Source organism: Kogia breviceps, chromosome 14 (assembly GCF_026419965.1).
Source record: "Kogia breviceps isolate mKogBre1 chromosome 14, mKogBre1 haplotype 1, whole genome shotgun sequence".
In the NCBI taxonomy this organism is placed as follows: domain Eukaryota; kingdom Metazoa; phylum Chordata; class Mammalia; order Artiodactyla; family Physeteridae; genus Kogia; species Kogia breviceps.
In genome coordinates, this window is record NC_081323.1 from 51,370,226 (window position 1) to 51,387,722 (window position 17,497).

The window sequence follows — 17,497 nt, forward strand, 5'->3', positions numbered from 1 at the left end:
GGGTCTTCGTAGCTGCGTGCAGGCTTTCTCTAGTTGCGGCGAGCAGGGCGACTCTTCGTTGCGGTGCGTGGGCTTATTGCAGTGGCTTCTCTTGTTGCAGAGCACAGGCTCTAGGCGCATGGGCTTCAGTAGTTGCGGCACACGGGCTCAATAGTTGTGGCTCTTGGGCTCTAGAGAGCAGGCTCAGTAGTTGTGGCACACGGGCTTAGTTGCTCTGCGGCATGTGGGATCTTCCCAGACCAGGGCTCGAACCCGTGTCTCTTGCATTGGCAGGCGGATTCTTAACCACTGTGCCACCAGGGAAGTCCTGTATATTTTTTTAAACGGCAGCATTTTACAACAGTGTTCTGCCCCTCGACATGTGCGCACACACACGCACACACAACAAGACATATACTTCTCTATCTCTATCTATCTATGATTATTATAAACTGGCTTACATAGATCTAACTTGTTATTTTTAAGGGCTGCCCATTACTCCATTTTTGGATGCACCATGGTTTATTTAACCAGCCCTCTGTGGGTGACATTCAGGTTTTTCCCCATCCCTTGCCAGCACAATGGGCATTGAATGACCTGTCTTTTGCACACAAACACGAGTGTATCTGTAGACTCAATTCCTGGAAATGGAACCATTGGGTCAAAGGGTATAGGCATTTAGAGTTCTGGTTTGATTGTCACATTGCCTTTCAGGAGTTGTACCAATTTCTCTCCAACCTGTGGTGTAGGCGAGTCCATGAATCCCCACAGCCTTGGGACATGGTCCGACTTTTCAATCTGTGCCATCTGGCACCCTGGATAGGTAAATGGTCCTCATTATTATTATTGATGGAAAAACTCAGGTGTGGGAGTGGCCCTTGGGCACTGGAGTTCCGTGAGCTCTGCTTTGCAGTCTCTTTATCATCCCTGTTTTTCTTGAGTAAAATTTCTCAGGAACATGAGGATCAAGAGGGTGAGAAGCTCTAGTGCTCTGGGAAGCTCTAGTACAGCTTGTTCCCTGTCACTCTAACAGAATCAGCTTTTGGAAATACAGGCCTTGTCATCTTGCTCTCCTCTCTAAAACTTTCTGTGGCTCCACATTTATCAAAGTTCTTGGACTAGCAGTGCCAGCATCCCCTCGAACTGGTTAGGAATGTACCTTTTCAGGCTCCTCTGCAGACCTATTAAATCAGACACTCTGCAGGCGGGCTGAGCTGCAACAAGCCCTCGGGTGATGCTGTTGTGCACTCAAGTTTGAAACCACTGCCTTACAGAATGAAGTGGCCCCTTTCCACTATGTGGCTCCAACCCACCTTCCCTACTATATTTCCTTCTCTGTCCCACAACTTCTAAACACACCTAGCTACTGGCTTCTCAAACCTCCCTCCACTTTCTCACCTCTGTGCTTGGAACAGAAACCTCTAGTTGTCCCCCAATTTCTTACAGAGCAATAGAAGCTCTCATTTTATTCTTTTTTTTTTTTTTCCTTTTTGGCCGCCCCACGTGGCATGTGGGATCTTAGTTCCCTGACCAGGGATCAAACCCATGCTCCCTGCAGTAGAAGCACGGAGTCTTAACCACTGGACCACCAGGGAAGTCCCAAAGCTTGCATTTTAAAATCGCATGTCCCAGCCTCCCTTGAAACTGTGTTCTGGCAAATGGTTTGTGAAGTGTGCAACTTCCAAATTGTACCCTCTGAAGGAAGGAGCATGCCCAGCCTTCTGCTTGGCTACTTCCACCGGCTGGAAGGCAGACATGATGGTTCTGAACCACGAAAACAGGTGAGGGCTGGGCCTCAGGTGTGGTGGAGCATCAGGAGGGATGGGTCTGGGACCCTGACACTGTGGGGTGACCACAGAAGCCAGAAGACCACTTAGTCTAGACTGTGATAACAGAAAAAGATAAACTTCCATTTTATTTAGCTCACTGTTACCTGAGGTTTGCATGACCGCAATTGACTATCTTCCCTAATACAATGCCTTCAAGTGTTCTGTTCCTCCACTTGCCTGGCAACAATCTTCTCTTTCTTTTCAAGAGACGCTTTTACAGAGTCCGTATTATTTTAATAAGAATACTGACATTGGGCTTCCCTGGTGGCGCAGTGGTTGAGAATCCGCCTGCCGATGCAGGAGACACGGGTTCGTGCCCTGGTCCGGGAAGATCCCACATGCCGCGGAGCAACTAATACCGTGAGCCATGGCCGCTGAGCCTGTGCGTCCGGAGCCTGTGCTCCGCAACGGGAGAGGCCACAACAGTGAGAGGCCCGCATACCGCAAAAAAAAAAAAAAAAAAAAAGAATACTGACATTATTTGCCTCTTTTACTCTCAGTTTTCCACGTGTGTACAGTGGAATTTTCCATAAGCTGCATGACATGTGATATCACAACATATTAATGTAGAATCAGATATGAGAATCCAATTGTCTATGAAGTCAGACATTAAAGAGATTTGTAAATTTGTAAAACATGGTCATTCTTCTATTTTTTGAAAATATACTTATTTTTCATAAAATGTTTTGTTTATATTAACTTTTTTTTTTTTTTTTTTTTTTTTTGCCGTACGTGGGCTTCTCACAGTTGCGGCCCCTCCTGCTGTGGAGCACAGGCTCTGGACACGCAGGCCCAGGGGCCATGGCTCACGGGCCCAGCTGCTCCGCGGCATGTGGGATCCTCCCGGACCGGGGCACGAACCCGCGTCCCCTGCATCGGCAGGCGGACTCCCAACCACTGCGTCACCAGGGAAGCCCGTCACACATTTTAAATTTATGTTTATTATTGTCTTAAAGATAAGTCAATAAATAAACACTGTTAAAATGTCTCCATTTAAATTTCGAATATAGTAAATACCAGTTGATATAGCCTACATAAAATGAAAATCTCTTTGTGGCCCTCAGTTCTTTATTTAAACTTTTCATTTTGAGATCACTGTAGGTTCACATGCAATTATAAGAAATAATATAGAGAGATCTGTGTACCCTTCACCCAGTCTCCCCCGGTGGTAACATCGTGTATAACTTTGGTACAATATCACAAAGAGGAAATTGGCAGTGATACAATCCACCCATCTTATCCAAATATCACCAGTTTTACATGTACGTGTGTGTGTGTGTTTAATTCTGTGCAACTCTATCGCACGTGTAGATTTGCATGACCGCTACCAGAGTCAAGATACAGAACAGTAGTCCCCCCCGCAAGGATCCCTCGTGCTGCCTTCCTGTAGCCACAGTCACCTCCTTCCCTCTCCCCTCCCTAACCCCTATTCTTCTGCTCTATAATTTTGTCAGTTCAAGAATATTGTATAAATGGAATAATTCACTATGTAACCCTTTGAGGTTGGCCCTCTCACTCAGCATAGTTCCCTCGCGATCCATCCATGTTGTTGCATGTATCACTAGTGTGTTCCCTGCAATGGCTGAGGAGTGTTCCAGGCATGGATGCACCAGCATTTGTTTAATTGTTCTCCTGTGGAAGGACATTAGGATTGTTTCTGATTTCTGGCTAATATGAATAAAGTTGTTATGAACATTCATGGACAGGTTTTTGTATGAATGTAAGTTTTCACTTCTCTGGGATAAATGCCCCAAAGTACAATTGCTGGGTAGTATGGTAAGCACATGCTTAATTTTGTAAGAAGTCACTGTACCTTTTCCAAAGTGGCTGAACCATTTTACATTCCTACCAGCACTTTATGAGTTTCTGGTTTCTCTGCATCCTCACCAGCATTTGGTGTTATCAGTATTTATTCTTTTACCCATTCCAATAGTTGTGTAGTGATACCTCATTGTGATTTTAATTTGCGTTTCCTGATAATGATGTTGAAAATATTTTCATATGTTTATTTGCCAGCTGTATATCCTTTTCAGTGCAATGTCTGTTCATGTCTTTTGCCCATTTTCTGATTGGATTGTTTGTTTTCACTCTTGAGTTTTGAGAATTCTTTATGTATTCTAGATACCAGACCGTTGTCAGTTATGTGGTCTGCAAACATTTTCTCCCAGTGTTTTAGCCCTCTTCACAGGCTCTTTCTCAGAACAAAAGGTTTTCATTTAAAAATGATCCAATTTATCTTTTTTTTTTTTCCTTTATGGATCATGCTTTTGGTATTAAGTCTAAGAACGCTTCACCTAGCCCTAGGTCCTAAAGATTTTTCTCCTATTTTTTTTACTTTAAAATTTTGTAGTGTAACATTTCACATCCAATCTTTAATCCATTTTGATTAATTTTTTTGTTAAGTTGTGAGGTTTTGGTCAAGGTTCGTTTGCCTGTGAATGTCAATAATTTCGAAGGGATCCTGGGACCAAAGATTTGAGAACTACAATAAGGTGTATGAGGTACTCCAAGACAGGAATGTGCAAAGTGCTATGGAAAGGTTAACTTTGAGCAAGGTAGTTCTGGAAGACTTCCCAGAAGAGGTGACATTTGAGTTCTGCTTTGGAGAATGGATAGGATTTTACCAAGCAGAGGAGAAGTCTTGTTGCTTTCCTCTGTCTCCCATAGCCAGAGATATTCTCAGTGATGGGGTGAATTTTAAAAGAGGGAAGTATGGAAAATAAAGAGAAGGACCTAAGAAGTCAGGCAGACCTTGATTGACATCCTCCTTAACTATCTAAGTTACCTTTCCTAAGCCTCAGTTTTCTTATCTGTAAAATGGGGGAACAATTCTTTCTTTTCAAGGAAACTGAGGATTAAATGAGATGTATGTAAACTGGCAAACAAGGTACCTGACACATGGTCGTCAGTCCATTAATTACCTCCTCCCACCCTTTCATGATTCCGTTTACCTTTTCTCCATGTGATGGAGTTAGATCCTTCCTTTGATGTTCAGCCTATGCTTAATTTCATTCTCCCCCCCATATTGCTCTAGATGAGTGATTCTCAAATTTTAACTATATATCAACTGTCACAAAACTGATACTCAATATTTAGTTACTGAGAGCCTTTTAAAACACAGATTGCAGAATTTCTGATTTAGTAGGTCTAGGGTAGGACCTGAGAATTTGCATTTCTAACAAATTTCCAAGTGATGCTGGTGCTGCTGGTCTGAAGACCACACTTTGAGAACCACAGCTTTAGATATTCCCTTTAATTGTCTCAATAAACTGTATAGAAGGAACCAAAATATCCACATTCTATATGTAAATAGATTTTCAAGGAAATGCTTGTTGTGTTTGTCTTTCAAAATTCGCAGAAAACTCAATGGGGAGGCTTCTGGTTTTAAGATGGCTGACTTTTGTTTTTAATTTCGGCAAAAAAACACATAACATTAAATTAGCATCGTCACCGTTCTTAAGTGTGCAGTTCAGTACCATTAATCATATTCAAGGGTGGCTGAGTCTTGTTTCTATCCTGTTCTCTTTTTATAAAAGCCACACCGGACACAAGGAGAACATGCAAACATCCTCTCTATCTTTGATGAAACCAAGAGACAGCTCCAACCCTGAGACAATAAATGGATACAGGAACTGGGTTGGGGAGTGGCAAGAGATTTGGCAAAATGGAGGAGGGTCAAACCATCCAGCCTAAGGAGGGGCGTATATCAAGGAAGAGCCCATTCACCCCGGAATCCCGGAAGGCTCAGGAGCTGGGAGAACCAGGTAGTGCAGGAGGTGGAGAGGAAGCAGGAGAATTGACCCAAAGTCTCTGTCGTGGGGTATCTTGACCCCTTGCAGTCAGGCACTCACCCCTCAGAGCATACCTGGGATCGAAACTCTAGAGAAATTAAACCCAAGAGGTCCCAGATTTAGTGGCCACAGTATAGGGAAAAGGTGGGGGCATGGTGGGGGCTGGACTAGACGTAGGGGTTGACTAAAAAGCTGCTCCCTGAATGATGACACCCCCAGTCTGTTCCCAGCCGAGCTCCAGAATATTTACACCTAGGCTGATTAAGCAACAAGCCCTGTGCACCCCACCCCCCTGCAGCAAGCAGGGGATTTGAGCTTCACTTCATAAAGAAACCCAAATGCCCCAGAGAAAAGACTGACTATTGTGATATTTGAGTCTTCTCAGAAAAATCTGGCTGGCCACTTACTTACCCTACAGTGAATCACATCAGTTTCATGCCCTCTTCATGCTTGCCAAGGTTTCAGTCAGCTTTCACCTGCTTCACTTTAAAATAAAGATCATTAGTCACTTGAGGTAAGTTTCCAGTCTGAACAAGAGAGACCAAAGAAAATACTGCCTGAGAGGCAGTGCTTTGCTGTGACTGCCACTTTGACATTCTCTTGGCCTGTTTGGGCACTTGTGAATGAAGGATTGACTTATGTAAAGGGTCTTAACTGGGTATCCCTGGACAGCGGGTGTCAGTGTGTGCATATGGGCTCAAGTCTGGGGTAGAACCCACCAGATCCCCTGGGGGTCTGAGATGCACTAAGAAGTGATTGATTGGATTTCTAAGCTCTCTTGTGGCGCTCATTCCTTGAGTATATTTTGCCCTCTCACACCTCAGGAACTCTGCCCACACAGGTACTGTGACTGGATCAACTTTTCCTTTATAGTGGAGTTAATTCCTACTCTTCCTTCTAGACTCATCAGAAACATTGGCTTTTCTAGGAAGTCTTCCCTGACCTCAACCTCCCTTCTGGGTTGGGTGATCCCTTGGTGCTTCCTCAGACCTCTGTACACCTTCCTCATCTCCTTTAGAGGGATGTGTCTGCTGCCTCTGGATGCAAAAGCCTCTCTACTCCCAACAGCCTAGCTGGAGAGCTGAGTAATAATATCCCGGCAGCACCTGCTTGCCCAGTCCCAGTATAGAGCACTTGTTAATTGGGCTGAGAGCTGGACTGGATGAGTGCTCAGGAGATCAACTCAGGTCTTTGAGTTACACTTTAAAGCTCAGCAGAAGGCACAGTGAGCTGGCTGGAAAAAGAAACGGGAGATAGGGCAATTATTAAAACTCTTTTTGCCTCTGTCCTTAGGTTACCTACTAAGGCTCAGCTTACTGAGGCTGTTTTGAATACTGTGAACATGAACTTAAACTTGGTAAAGGGAAATCAAGGTCAAGGCAACACCTCCACCCTCTGATTCAGCACCAGATGCTAGCATCTGTCAGGAGAAGGGTGTGAAGTGTCTGAGTTAGTCCAGCCCTAAACCACATGATATGTGGAATAGACATTTTATTTTTATTTGGGGGTCACCCTGCATCTGAACCCTTTCTCTATATTTGGAGAATTTCTCATGTTTTGAGTCTTCATGGAAGGCAGAGACCACTTCATTTCTGTTACAGAGGTTTTAATCTCTAACATTTCTTTTTCATTATTTCTTAGAATTTCCATCTCTCTGCTTACATTGCCCATCTGTTCTTGCATGTGGTCTACTTTTTCCATTAGAGCCCTTAGCATATTGATCAAAGTTATTTTATATTCCCAGTCTGGCCATTCCAGCATCCCTTCTCTTTCTGAGTCTGGTTCTGACATTTTGTCTGTCTCATCAAAAACTGTGTTTTTGCCTTTTAGTATGCCTTGTAATTTTTTTTTGAAAGTCAGGCTGGATAAAAGAAACTCTGGTAAACAGGTTTTTAGTGAAGTGGTGGTAATGTGGTAAGAGTGGAAGCATTCTATAGTCCTACAATAACGTCTCAGTCTTCTTGTGAGCCCATGTCTCTGGGCTGTGAGCTTCATAAGCATGTCTCAGTTTTTCCCTCCCTCCCTTAGATGGGGCAGTATGTGTAGAGAGGGCTGGAGCTGGGTATTTCCCTTCCCCCAGGTCAAGTAGGCTCTGATAAAACCCCAATAGGTTAGACTCTGGTAAAATACTTTCTCTTGAAGGCTGGTCTTCTGTTAAGAAGAACAGAATGCTCTGACATATTTTAAAATACAGTATATTTCCTCTCCCCCTGCCAGAATCATGAAGGGATTTCTCTCCCATATTCACTGAAATTCCAACATTCACTGTGAGAGCCTGGCTGAGCTCCCAGCGGTGAAACTCATAAAGTGTGGGGGCTCCTCTCCTAGAGTTTGTATCTGTCAGTCTTATGCATGCTGAGCTTCCAGCAGTCTGTCAATTACGGTTCAGGTTTTCCTACCTTGGCACAGGTTCTGTAGAGGTTTCTGCTCCAGTAAGTTTGACTCTCTGTATCTACTTGTCTCTCCAATTTTGGGGACTAAAATTTGTCCTGTAACCTCATTTCTCTTACAGACCTAAGAGTCGATTTTTCAGATTTTTACTTTCTGTTAGGACAGAGTGACAACTTCTGAGTTCCTTACATGCTGGACTGGAAACTGGAAGTCAGTGATTTTTCTTTTTTTCATTGTGGTAAAATATACATAACATAGAATTTATCATCTGAACCATCCTTAAGTGTCCAATTCAGAGGCATTAAGTACATTCATATTGTTGTGCAACCATTACCACCATCCATCTTCAGAACTTTCTCATCATCCCAAACTGAAACTCTGTTTTCGCTAAGCAATAACTCCCCATTATGTAAGCGCTAACTTTTATATTATTCTTGATGCTGTAGTGAATTACTATGTGTTATCACTATGTAGTGTAGTACTATGTAGTGATGCTGTTGTTATTACTATGTAGTGAACAACAGCAGTTGTTCTATTAGGATGTTAGGCATCATTCTGAAGAACATTTGGGGTGGGGCATCATAACATATTTTATGAAGGGAGCTGATGGGATCAACATGTGTGTTTTAGGAAGAAAGGGTCAGTGACTGGGAAAAATTGGGGACTGAGTGTGATGTTGACACTCCTTCAAGTCAGAGCTGAGCAAGCTGCCCTGAAAGTCTGTCCTAAATGGGAACATTTATCAGTGTAAATGTCACGGGTCCACATTAACTTCATTTCACCAGTTTTGTTTTATTGTTTCATCTGCCCAGGAATGGAAACTTGAAACTCCAGAGAGATGAGTGGGAAGATTCCATGTGCTAATCTCATTTCCAAATGTAATTGGCACCTGAACTATGAAGCTCTCTGCTTCCAAACGCAATGTTAACAGAGCCATCCATCCTCCTTCCCATCTAGTGGGCCAGCGTGCCACGGTAATGCACGTTCACTGCTCCAGCAATGGAGACATAGTGGAGTTGGTACAACCTTTCTGGAGGACAATTTGGCAATATGGATCAAAAAAATTTAATTTATAGAAAGTTCAGCCCAGCCATTTCATATCAAGGGTTTAATTTATCTCGAAGAAGTAACTGGACAAATGTGTAAGGATGCTTATACAAAGATGTTCAATGCAGTTTTGTTTATAATTGTGAAAAGTTGGAAACATTCTAAATGTCCAACGATAGAGAACAGTTTACATCCATTATGGCATACGCAATGACATGTCTACTATGTAACTGTTGCCAAAAATGAAGTAGAGTTGTATGTGAGGGAAAACATCCATAATATTAAGGCATATCCTGCAGAATGTTTCCCTGGTTAATGTTTTCCCAAATAGGAAGGCATTTATATTTACATCCCTAAAACTCAATAGATCATTTAAAAGCAAATTACTTGGGAGAAAAATGTCTCACATTTTATCCCAAATAAAATTCATAGCTCAGAATTACATGTAGAAGTATTGAAAAATCAAACAAGTGACCCAAACCCTCTAGTACTGAGGGATTCTGGCTGATAAGTGCAGTAGAAGTCACTGGGTGAGACCCCCAGGAAGGCTTTTGTAGGGGAACAGACCCCACTTTCTTGACCTGTTTGGCCTTTTTGCCCCTTGTCCATTCTTCCTGTCTGGAACATTGACGTGTTGCCTAGAGGTACAGCAAACATCAAACAATTCTGAGGCAACAAAGCTGAAGATGAAAGTCTTTGCACTGTGACAGAGAGGAAAGAAGGAAAGAGGAGGCATACCTAGGGCTCTTTGCTACATGAGACATATAAGCCTTTCAGTTGTTCATGCCTCTTTTCTCATATTTTCTGCCATATGCTTCCGAACACAATCCCTATACAATTGTTTTCATTTCTCTCTTTCTAAAAGCAAATGATAAAAATTATGTACCAATAGATGAATCAAATAAAAGAAGATACAATAAAAAAATCAACTGAGTGATAACAAAGGGTTTGTGCACCTTGGCTGTTGGTAGCAGAGGGAGAGGCCACGTCACTATACCCTAAGCAAATGTTTAGCAACCAATTTAATTGGTTGGATGATCTGGAAGTAATGCTAAGCATCTTACAGCCTAACATATATAGTTTTTAAAAACGTGTGTGTGTGTGTGTGTGTGTGTGTGTGTGTGTGTGGTGTGTATACATTTTCCTGAGTTTTACTAAAATTTCAGGAAATTGGTTGAGGGTTTTGAGCTAATGTATGTATAATTTTTCCTATTTAATGTAATGGGAATAGGTTTCCTTTTGGCATTTTCATAAAGAATATCTGTTTTTTAGGACCCAGTTACTGATATTAAGTGGGATATGCCAGGACTGGGAGGGGGACCCTGCTGCCCTGAAGCCAATTCCTATCTCCATGGGCTCTCTGGTCCCCAGTTCCAGTTTCACCCTTTCCCTACCCCAGGGCCCAGGACTTGCCCACCTGCTGACGCAGGGGCTCTCTAGACCCTGACCTCATCTGGCACAACCACTGGACCCCTTGCTCCTGCATCTGAGCTGGGCCTTCCCCCTTTTAGAATCTCCCCCTTCTGGCCCCCAGCACCCCCAATCTGGGGAGAGTAGCTAATTTCCAGATTCCCAGCTGGAGCCCGCAACTGCCTGACCAGTTCTTAATCCTCCCTTCTAATGGATGATCCCCAGAATGGGGGGCTGGGAACAAATTAGCAAGAAATGCAAAACTGCAATAAAAGTGTTTTAAAAATCTAAGTTAAAAAGCAGGTTATAAACAGTTTTATACTGTACTAGTTAGGAAGCTTTTGGCTGTATGTAACTCAAAATGGTGGAAACATTAATGAAATCTTATTATCTCACTCAAGAAGATGACAAGTAGAGTATTTCCCGAGTTGGCTGATTCAGCAGCATGATGACATCATCAAGAACTCAAATCCCTTCCATAGTCCTGCTCTGCCATCTCCAGGTCATTGGCTCATCCTCTTAGTCTCATTCCCCTCATGATCCCAAGATGACAGCCATTGTTCCAGGAAAGGCACTCTGCTGTCAATGGGTAGAGGCAGAAAAGACCTTATGCATGTCCTTCTCTGAGACTGAGGAAAACTCTCCCAGAACCTCCATCAAATTTCCCCTCATTGCTCACGGCAAGAACTGGGCCATGTGCCCCATTTTTAAGCCAGTCAGTGTCAAGGGGAATGGGAGCATCTCCAAGAGTTGAGCCCGGTAGATCTCAGCCCCCGCTGCATGTTAGCAATACTTGCAAAGTCTTGATGCCTGAGCTCACAACAGACCAGTTGTGAGCAGTATCTCTGGGGGAGGGACCTGGGGCTTAGTATATATTTTTGATTCCCTAGGTATTTTAAAAAATACTTAATTAATTTGTTTGTTTATTCATTCATTCATTCATTTGGTTGCACCAGGTCCCAGTTGTGGCAGGCGGGCTCCCTAGCTGCAGCTCATGAGCTCCCTAGTTGCGGCTCACTGGCTCCTTAGTTGTGGCATGCGAACTCTTAGATGCAGCATGCATGTGGGATCTAGTTCCCTCACCAGGGATCAAACTCGGGCCCCCTGCATTGGGAGTGCAGAATCTTAACCACTGCACCACCAGGGAGTCCCCCCTAGGTATTTTTGATGGGCAGCATGGGTCAGAACTACTATTTTACACTAATCATAGTTCACCTTCTGGGGCTAGGGAAGGGGCTATTTTCCCTGAAGTATCTGGTCACTAGACACCTGAAGAATATTAAGGTTGTTAGCAGAGAAAATGATGGAAAGCGTTTGTCGTGTAGGCAAATGATAGTGTTTGACTATCATGGCTATATGGTGTGCTCTTGTTTTAGGTTAAAAATTATGTAAATATATAATACAACATATATGACAAGAAAAAATTGTGGAAGACCATGAATCAAACTTTTAATAGTTACTATCATGGTGTGGTGAGGGGGAGAATTAGTTATAGCTGATTTCCACTTATTAATTGAAATTTTACCATGAACATTAATCACACAATCAGAAAAACAATGAAGATACATGCATTTTGAGAAAAAAGATTTTTTTTTTTTAAAGAATAAAAGCAGGGCTTCCCTGGTGGTGCAGTGGTTGAGAGTCCGCCTGCCGATGCAGGGGACATGGGTTCGTGCCCTAGTCCGAGAGGATCCCACATGCCGCGGAGCGGCTGGGCCCCGTGGGCCATGGCCGCTGAGCCTGCGCGGCTCCGCAACGGGAGAGGCTACAATGGTTAGAGGCCCGCGTACCGCAAAGAAAAAAAAAAAAAAAAAGAATAAAAGCAGTTGTAAGGAATGAAATGCTGCTTTATCCCTGTGGGGTAACCTCTGTGGGGCAAACCCAGTTCTTTGTTCAGGAACTCACTGCTATGAGCTTAGAATTTATTACTGACCCAGCAAGAGTTTCCTCTTTTTCCCACCTGACCAGGAGAAAGGTAAACTCTCATCTGGACAGTCCCATTGTCCTCACCAGTGATTGGGTTAAGCCAGGACATGTGATGCAATTGTGGCCAATAAGATGTCAAGAGGCATCTGCTGGGGTTGTGGAGTGTATTTCTGGGAAATGTTTCTTTACTTTTCAAAGAGACTCAGGAGAAGAGAGTCTCCTCTTCCCCCAGACATATTCTTGACTATGTGTGATGCCTGGATATTGCAGCCGTTATTTTATGATTATATGGGGAAAATGTCCACATTCTGAGGATGACAGTGAAAATCCTTGGTAACATGTTTTTAAACCTAAAGTATAATTTCCATATAATAAAGTATGAAAGTCTTAAGTGTACAGCATGGCTAAATTTTATGTATGTACATACTCATGTAACCACTACCAGATCAAGATACAGAACATTTCCAGCACTCCAGAGGGCTCTCTCCTGCCCCTTCCCAGTCAATAGCCAATACCCACTCTTCTGATTCCTATCTCCATAAATTATTTAACTGCCCTTGAACTTCACATGAATGGATTCATACAGTACATACTGTTCTGTGTTGGGCTTCTTTGTTCAACATGTTTTCTTTGAGATTCATTCATGTTTTTATGTATATCAATAGTTTATCAAACCAATGTATAGTGTTCCATTGGTACCACAATTTATTTATCCATTTCCTATTGATAGACATTTGAGTTATTTCCAGTTTTTGGCTGTTATAAAAAGAAAAGATACTATGAACATTCTATGTACCTATCTTTGGGTGGATATATGTCCTCATTTCTCTTGTGCATATACCTAGTAGTGAAATCACTGACATAGGGTGAATAGTTATTTATTTAGCTTTAGTTAGATACTGCCAAACAGTTTACCAAAGTGGTTTAACCAATTTACACTCCCACCAGAAGTGTGATATTTTTGATTGTTCTAAATTCTCATCAACACTTGGAATTGCCAGTCTTTAATTCTGGTGGGTTAGTAGTGGTATCTGATTGTAGTTTTAGTTTGCATTTCTCTGATGACCTTTTCAAGTGCTTTTTGGTCATTTCCTCTTCTAAGAGGTGCCTGTTTAAGTCTTTTTCCCTTTCTTAAAAGTGGGTTGGGGGCTTCCCTGGTGGCGCAGTGGTTGGGAGTCCGCCTGCCGATGCAGGGGACACGGGTTCGTGCCCCGGTCTGGGAGGATCCCACATGCCGCGGAGCGGCTGGGCCCGTGAGCCATGGCCGCTGGGCCTGCACGTCTGGAGCCTGCGCTCCGCAGAGGGAGAGGCCACAGCAGTGAGAGGCCCGCATACAGGGGGAAAAAAAAAAAAGTGGGTTGTTTTGTCTTCTGTTACTGATTTCTAGGAGTTTGTTTATGTTTTGGATATAAGTCCTTGGTCAGATATACGAAATGCAAGTATCTCCTCTCAGTCTGTCAATTACTTCTTCACTTGCTTAATAACGTGTTCTGATAAGCATATTATATTTAATGAAGTTCAAATTATCAATGTGTTCTGTATGGTGTTTTTTGTGCTCTGTTTCGGAGATATTTGCTTACCCTCAAGATCATGGGGATATTTTCCTATTTTTTTTTTTTTTTTTTTGTGGTACGCGGGCCTCTCACTGTTGTGGCCTCTCCCGTTGCAGAGCACAGGCTCCCGATGCGCAGGCTCAGAGGCCATGGCTCACGGGCCCAGCCGCTCCGCGGCATGTGGGATCTTCCCGGACCCGGGCACGAACCCGTGTCTCCTGCATCAGCAGGCGGATTCTCAACCACTGCGCCACCAGGGAAGCCCCTCCTATTTTTTTCTTTACAAGCCTGATTCTTTTTAACATTTACATTTAGGTCTGTCATCCATACCACATTAATTAGTTTTTTTAAAAATTTATTTATTTATTTAATTTATCTTTGGCTTCCTTGGGTCTTTGTTGTTGCGCGCGGGCTTTCCCTAATTGCGGCGAGCGGGGGCTACTCTTCATTGCAGTGCGTGGGCTTCTCATTGCGGTGGCCTCTCATTGTGGAGCAGGGGCTCCAGGCGCACAGGCCTCAGTAGTTGTGCCATGCAGGCTCAGTAGTTGTGGCTCCTAGGCTCTAGAGTGCAAGCTCAGTAGCTCTGGCGCCCAGGCTTAGTTGCTCCACGGCATGTGGGATCTTCGCAGACCAGGGCTCGAACCAGCGTCCCCTGCACTGGCAGGTGGGTTCCCAACCATTGCACCATTAGGGAAGACCCAACACATTAAATTTTATGTATAGTGTTGGGTAAAGATTTTTTTCTCATACAGATTATTTTCTGTATGGATATGCAGTTTTCCAGCACCACTGAATTGCAGTGGCACCTTTGTTGTAAATCAAGTGAACATACATGTTTCAGTTCATTTCTGGATTCCCAATTCTGTTTCATTGGTCTATTTGTCTATCCTTGTATCAATACCACCCTGGCTTAATTACTATAGCTTGATGTTAAGCATTGATATCTGGTGGTGTATGTTCTTCTTTAAGATTGTCTAGGCTGCTCTAGGTCCATTGTATTTCCATATAAATTTTAGAATTCACTTGAAAATTTCAATACATAAACTTAGGAATTTGATTGTGATTGTATTAAATCTATAAGTCAATGTAAGGAGGATTGACTTAGCAATATCATCTTCCAATCCATTTACTTAGATCTTCTCGATGGCTTGGTTGAACATCTGATTTTATTTAATCAACCGTGGAGTTACCTTACATTTGTCTTATTATTATAAACAAGATTATATAAATGTATTACATATTTTCCTTACTGCTTAAGGCATTTTTTTCTGGTTACTTGCAGCTAAAAACATCTCAACTGATATAACAAACTTGCCCTGTAGGGTGATGGATTAAGCAGAAGGCTTGAATCTATGCTACTCCCTGTGTGGCCATGGTAAGTCAGCCAACTTCTCTGGGCCTATTTCCTTATCCATGGAAACGTCATAGGGTTGGAAAGTTCTTCTCTTTTTCATAAACTAGTGAACACTGACTCATCGTTTTTGTCTCAATTGAAGTATCATTTTCTTTGGGACGTCTCCTCTGTTTCTTCCAGTAAAACCTAGATATTCTTTTTCTATCATGCCTTTGAAAGCAATCAGTACACTGTAATGTCATTGTTTGCATGTTTGTCTCCATCAGTGCCTTACTAATCAGGGAACAGAGGGTGCACTTAAAGGGCTTAATTGAAGAGAGTTTAATGAAGAGACAATTACAGAGGAATAGACAGGATTAAGGGATGATGAGGTACCCCAGGGACTAGCCATGGAGGCAAGCCATTACCATTCTTGGGTCTGAAGGATAGAGATGAAGGAAGTGTTACTGGAACACAGTGAGATCTGTAGCTGTGGAGGAGGGGCTGTCCAACATATACTATGGGCTATAGGGGAACATAGCCATCGGGAGAACCATGGGCAGGTAGGGAGGGGAGAATAAATACCCTACCCTCTTTCTTACCCTCTGATTTCCTTCAGCTCCCATTGGATCAACCCAACCAGAAGACAGAAGGCAAAGGATTCCAGGTGGTACAGTCTGTAGAGGTCAGCCTTCTGGGGAACAAAGTAGGTCAGCAAAGGGCAGCAAATGGACATAGGAGAAGAAATAGGTCATGGTCAGTATGCTTACCTTCAGTGCAAGCTTCTTGAGAATGGACACTAAGTCTTTGAAAAACAATGTTGACATAGTTTTTTTACACACCTGTTACAAAAATTTAAATGTTATAGAAAATAAAAGACCCTCTATTATCCCCAGAAATAATGATAGCTATTTGTTATATATCACTTCAGATTTCACATACATGTACACTGAATAGGTGGGTCTGTGGAAGACTGTATTTCCAAAAATGACCACAGCAATATTTCTGGTCTTCTATGGTCTTTCTGATATTGGCACTCCCCATCACTAGGTAAATCTATATCCTCTCCCTTTGAACCTGGGGAGGGCCTTGTGACTGCCTTGGCAGATGGGAAGTGGCAGAAGTGATGCTGCATGGCTTCCAAGGTGAGGTCATAAAAGGCAAAATGGATTCTCCTGGAACTCTCTTTCTTTTGGGGTGCTTACCATGGGAACCCAGCCACCACATTGTGAGGAACCCCAGGGCACATGAAGAGCCACATGCGAGAGTTCTGGCTGGTTGCCAGCTGAGGTCCCAGCTGACAGTCAGCATTAATTGCCAGATGGGGGAAAGAATGAGCCTCCAGATGATCCCAGCTTCCGGGCTTCGAGCCACCTCAGCTGATGCTGCGTGGAGACGAGGCATGTATTCCCCCGCAAACCCTGCCCAAATGGAGGGTTCATGAGCACGTGCTGTGTTTGTTTTTTGAGCTACTGAGATTCTGAGTGCTTTGTTACATAGTCATAATAACTAGAACAGAGGCAGTATTAGAGGGTTATGATCTCAGGCTGTGGAACCAGACTTCTTGGTTTCAATGTGATCTCTGTCACTTATTCCCTGTGTAATATTTGGCAGGTTGCTGAAATTCAAATCCTCAATTTCTTCATCTGTAAAGTGGGAATAATATTAAAAATCTCACAGAGTATGATTGGTCTGTAAAACAATCAGCTTGATTCTCAGCACATATTAAATTATTATAATTATTGATCGTTGATTCCCTCAAAGATGACCAGAAAAAACTTGATGATCAAACAAAATGAAATATATTAAATTTATTGCAGAAAGGGAGACTAACACCTTGAAAAAGTCTTAGTAGTACCTCCAAGTGAAGACATTAAGGAAGGATACTTACAGGGTTTTAAAGGCTGCACTGGATGGTTTTAAGATGGGTCACATAAGGCAGGTAGCTGGTTGAAATTGGGCAGAATTTATAAGAACTTTGGATTAGTGAACGCAGAGGGGCAAGGGCATTGAAGTGAGTCTAGATGAGCAAGTTTTCTGTTTTGATAAGTAAGGTGTTTAGTTTTTATCTGTCTTATCTTCAAAGAGTGGGTACTTCCTGGAGCAAACCTCTAAACTATTACTTGGTCTCAGTATTATTTAACACAGGAACAGAAAAGTGTGTTTTTCAGTTCTCATTAATATAAATAAATTAATTAATTAATATAAATTTCTTTTCATGGAAAAAGGCTCATAGCC

The 17,497-nt window shown here is 42.7% G+C and overlaps 1 protein-coding gene across 2 annotated transcripts in view; it reads left to right on the forward strand.

Moving 5' to 3' along the window:
- The window catches only part of PDYN (prodynorphin), an 89,147-nt gene that overhangs the window by 10,899 nt on the left and 60,751 nt on the right, over positions 1-17,497 (forward strand). The window contains exon 2 of one of the 2 annotated variants that reach the window (XM_067012393.1): positions 15,209-15,301. The exons of the other annotated variant lie outside the window; for it this stretch is intronic. Coding sequence (XP_066868494.1) covers positions 15,279-15,301 — 23 coding nt within the window. The 5' untranslated portion in view covers positions 15,209-15,278. The remainder of the gene's footprint in view (positions 1-15,208; positions 15,302-17,497) is intronic. 2 annotated transcript variants of the gene reach the window in all.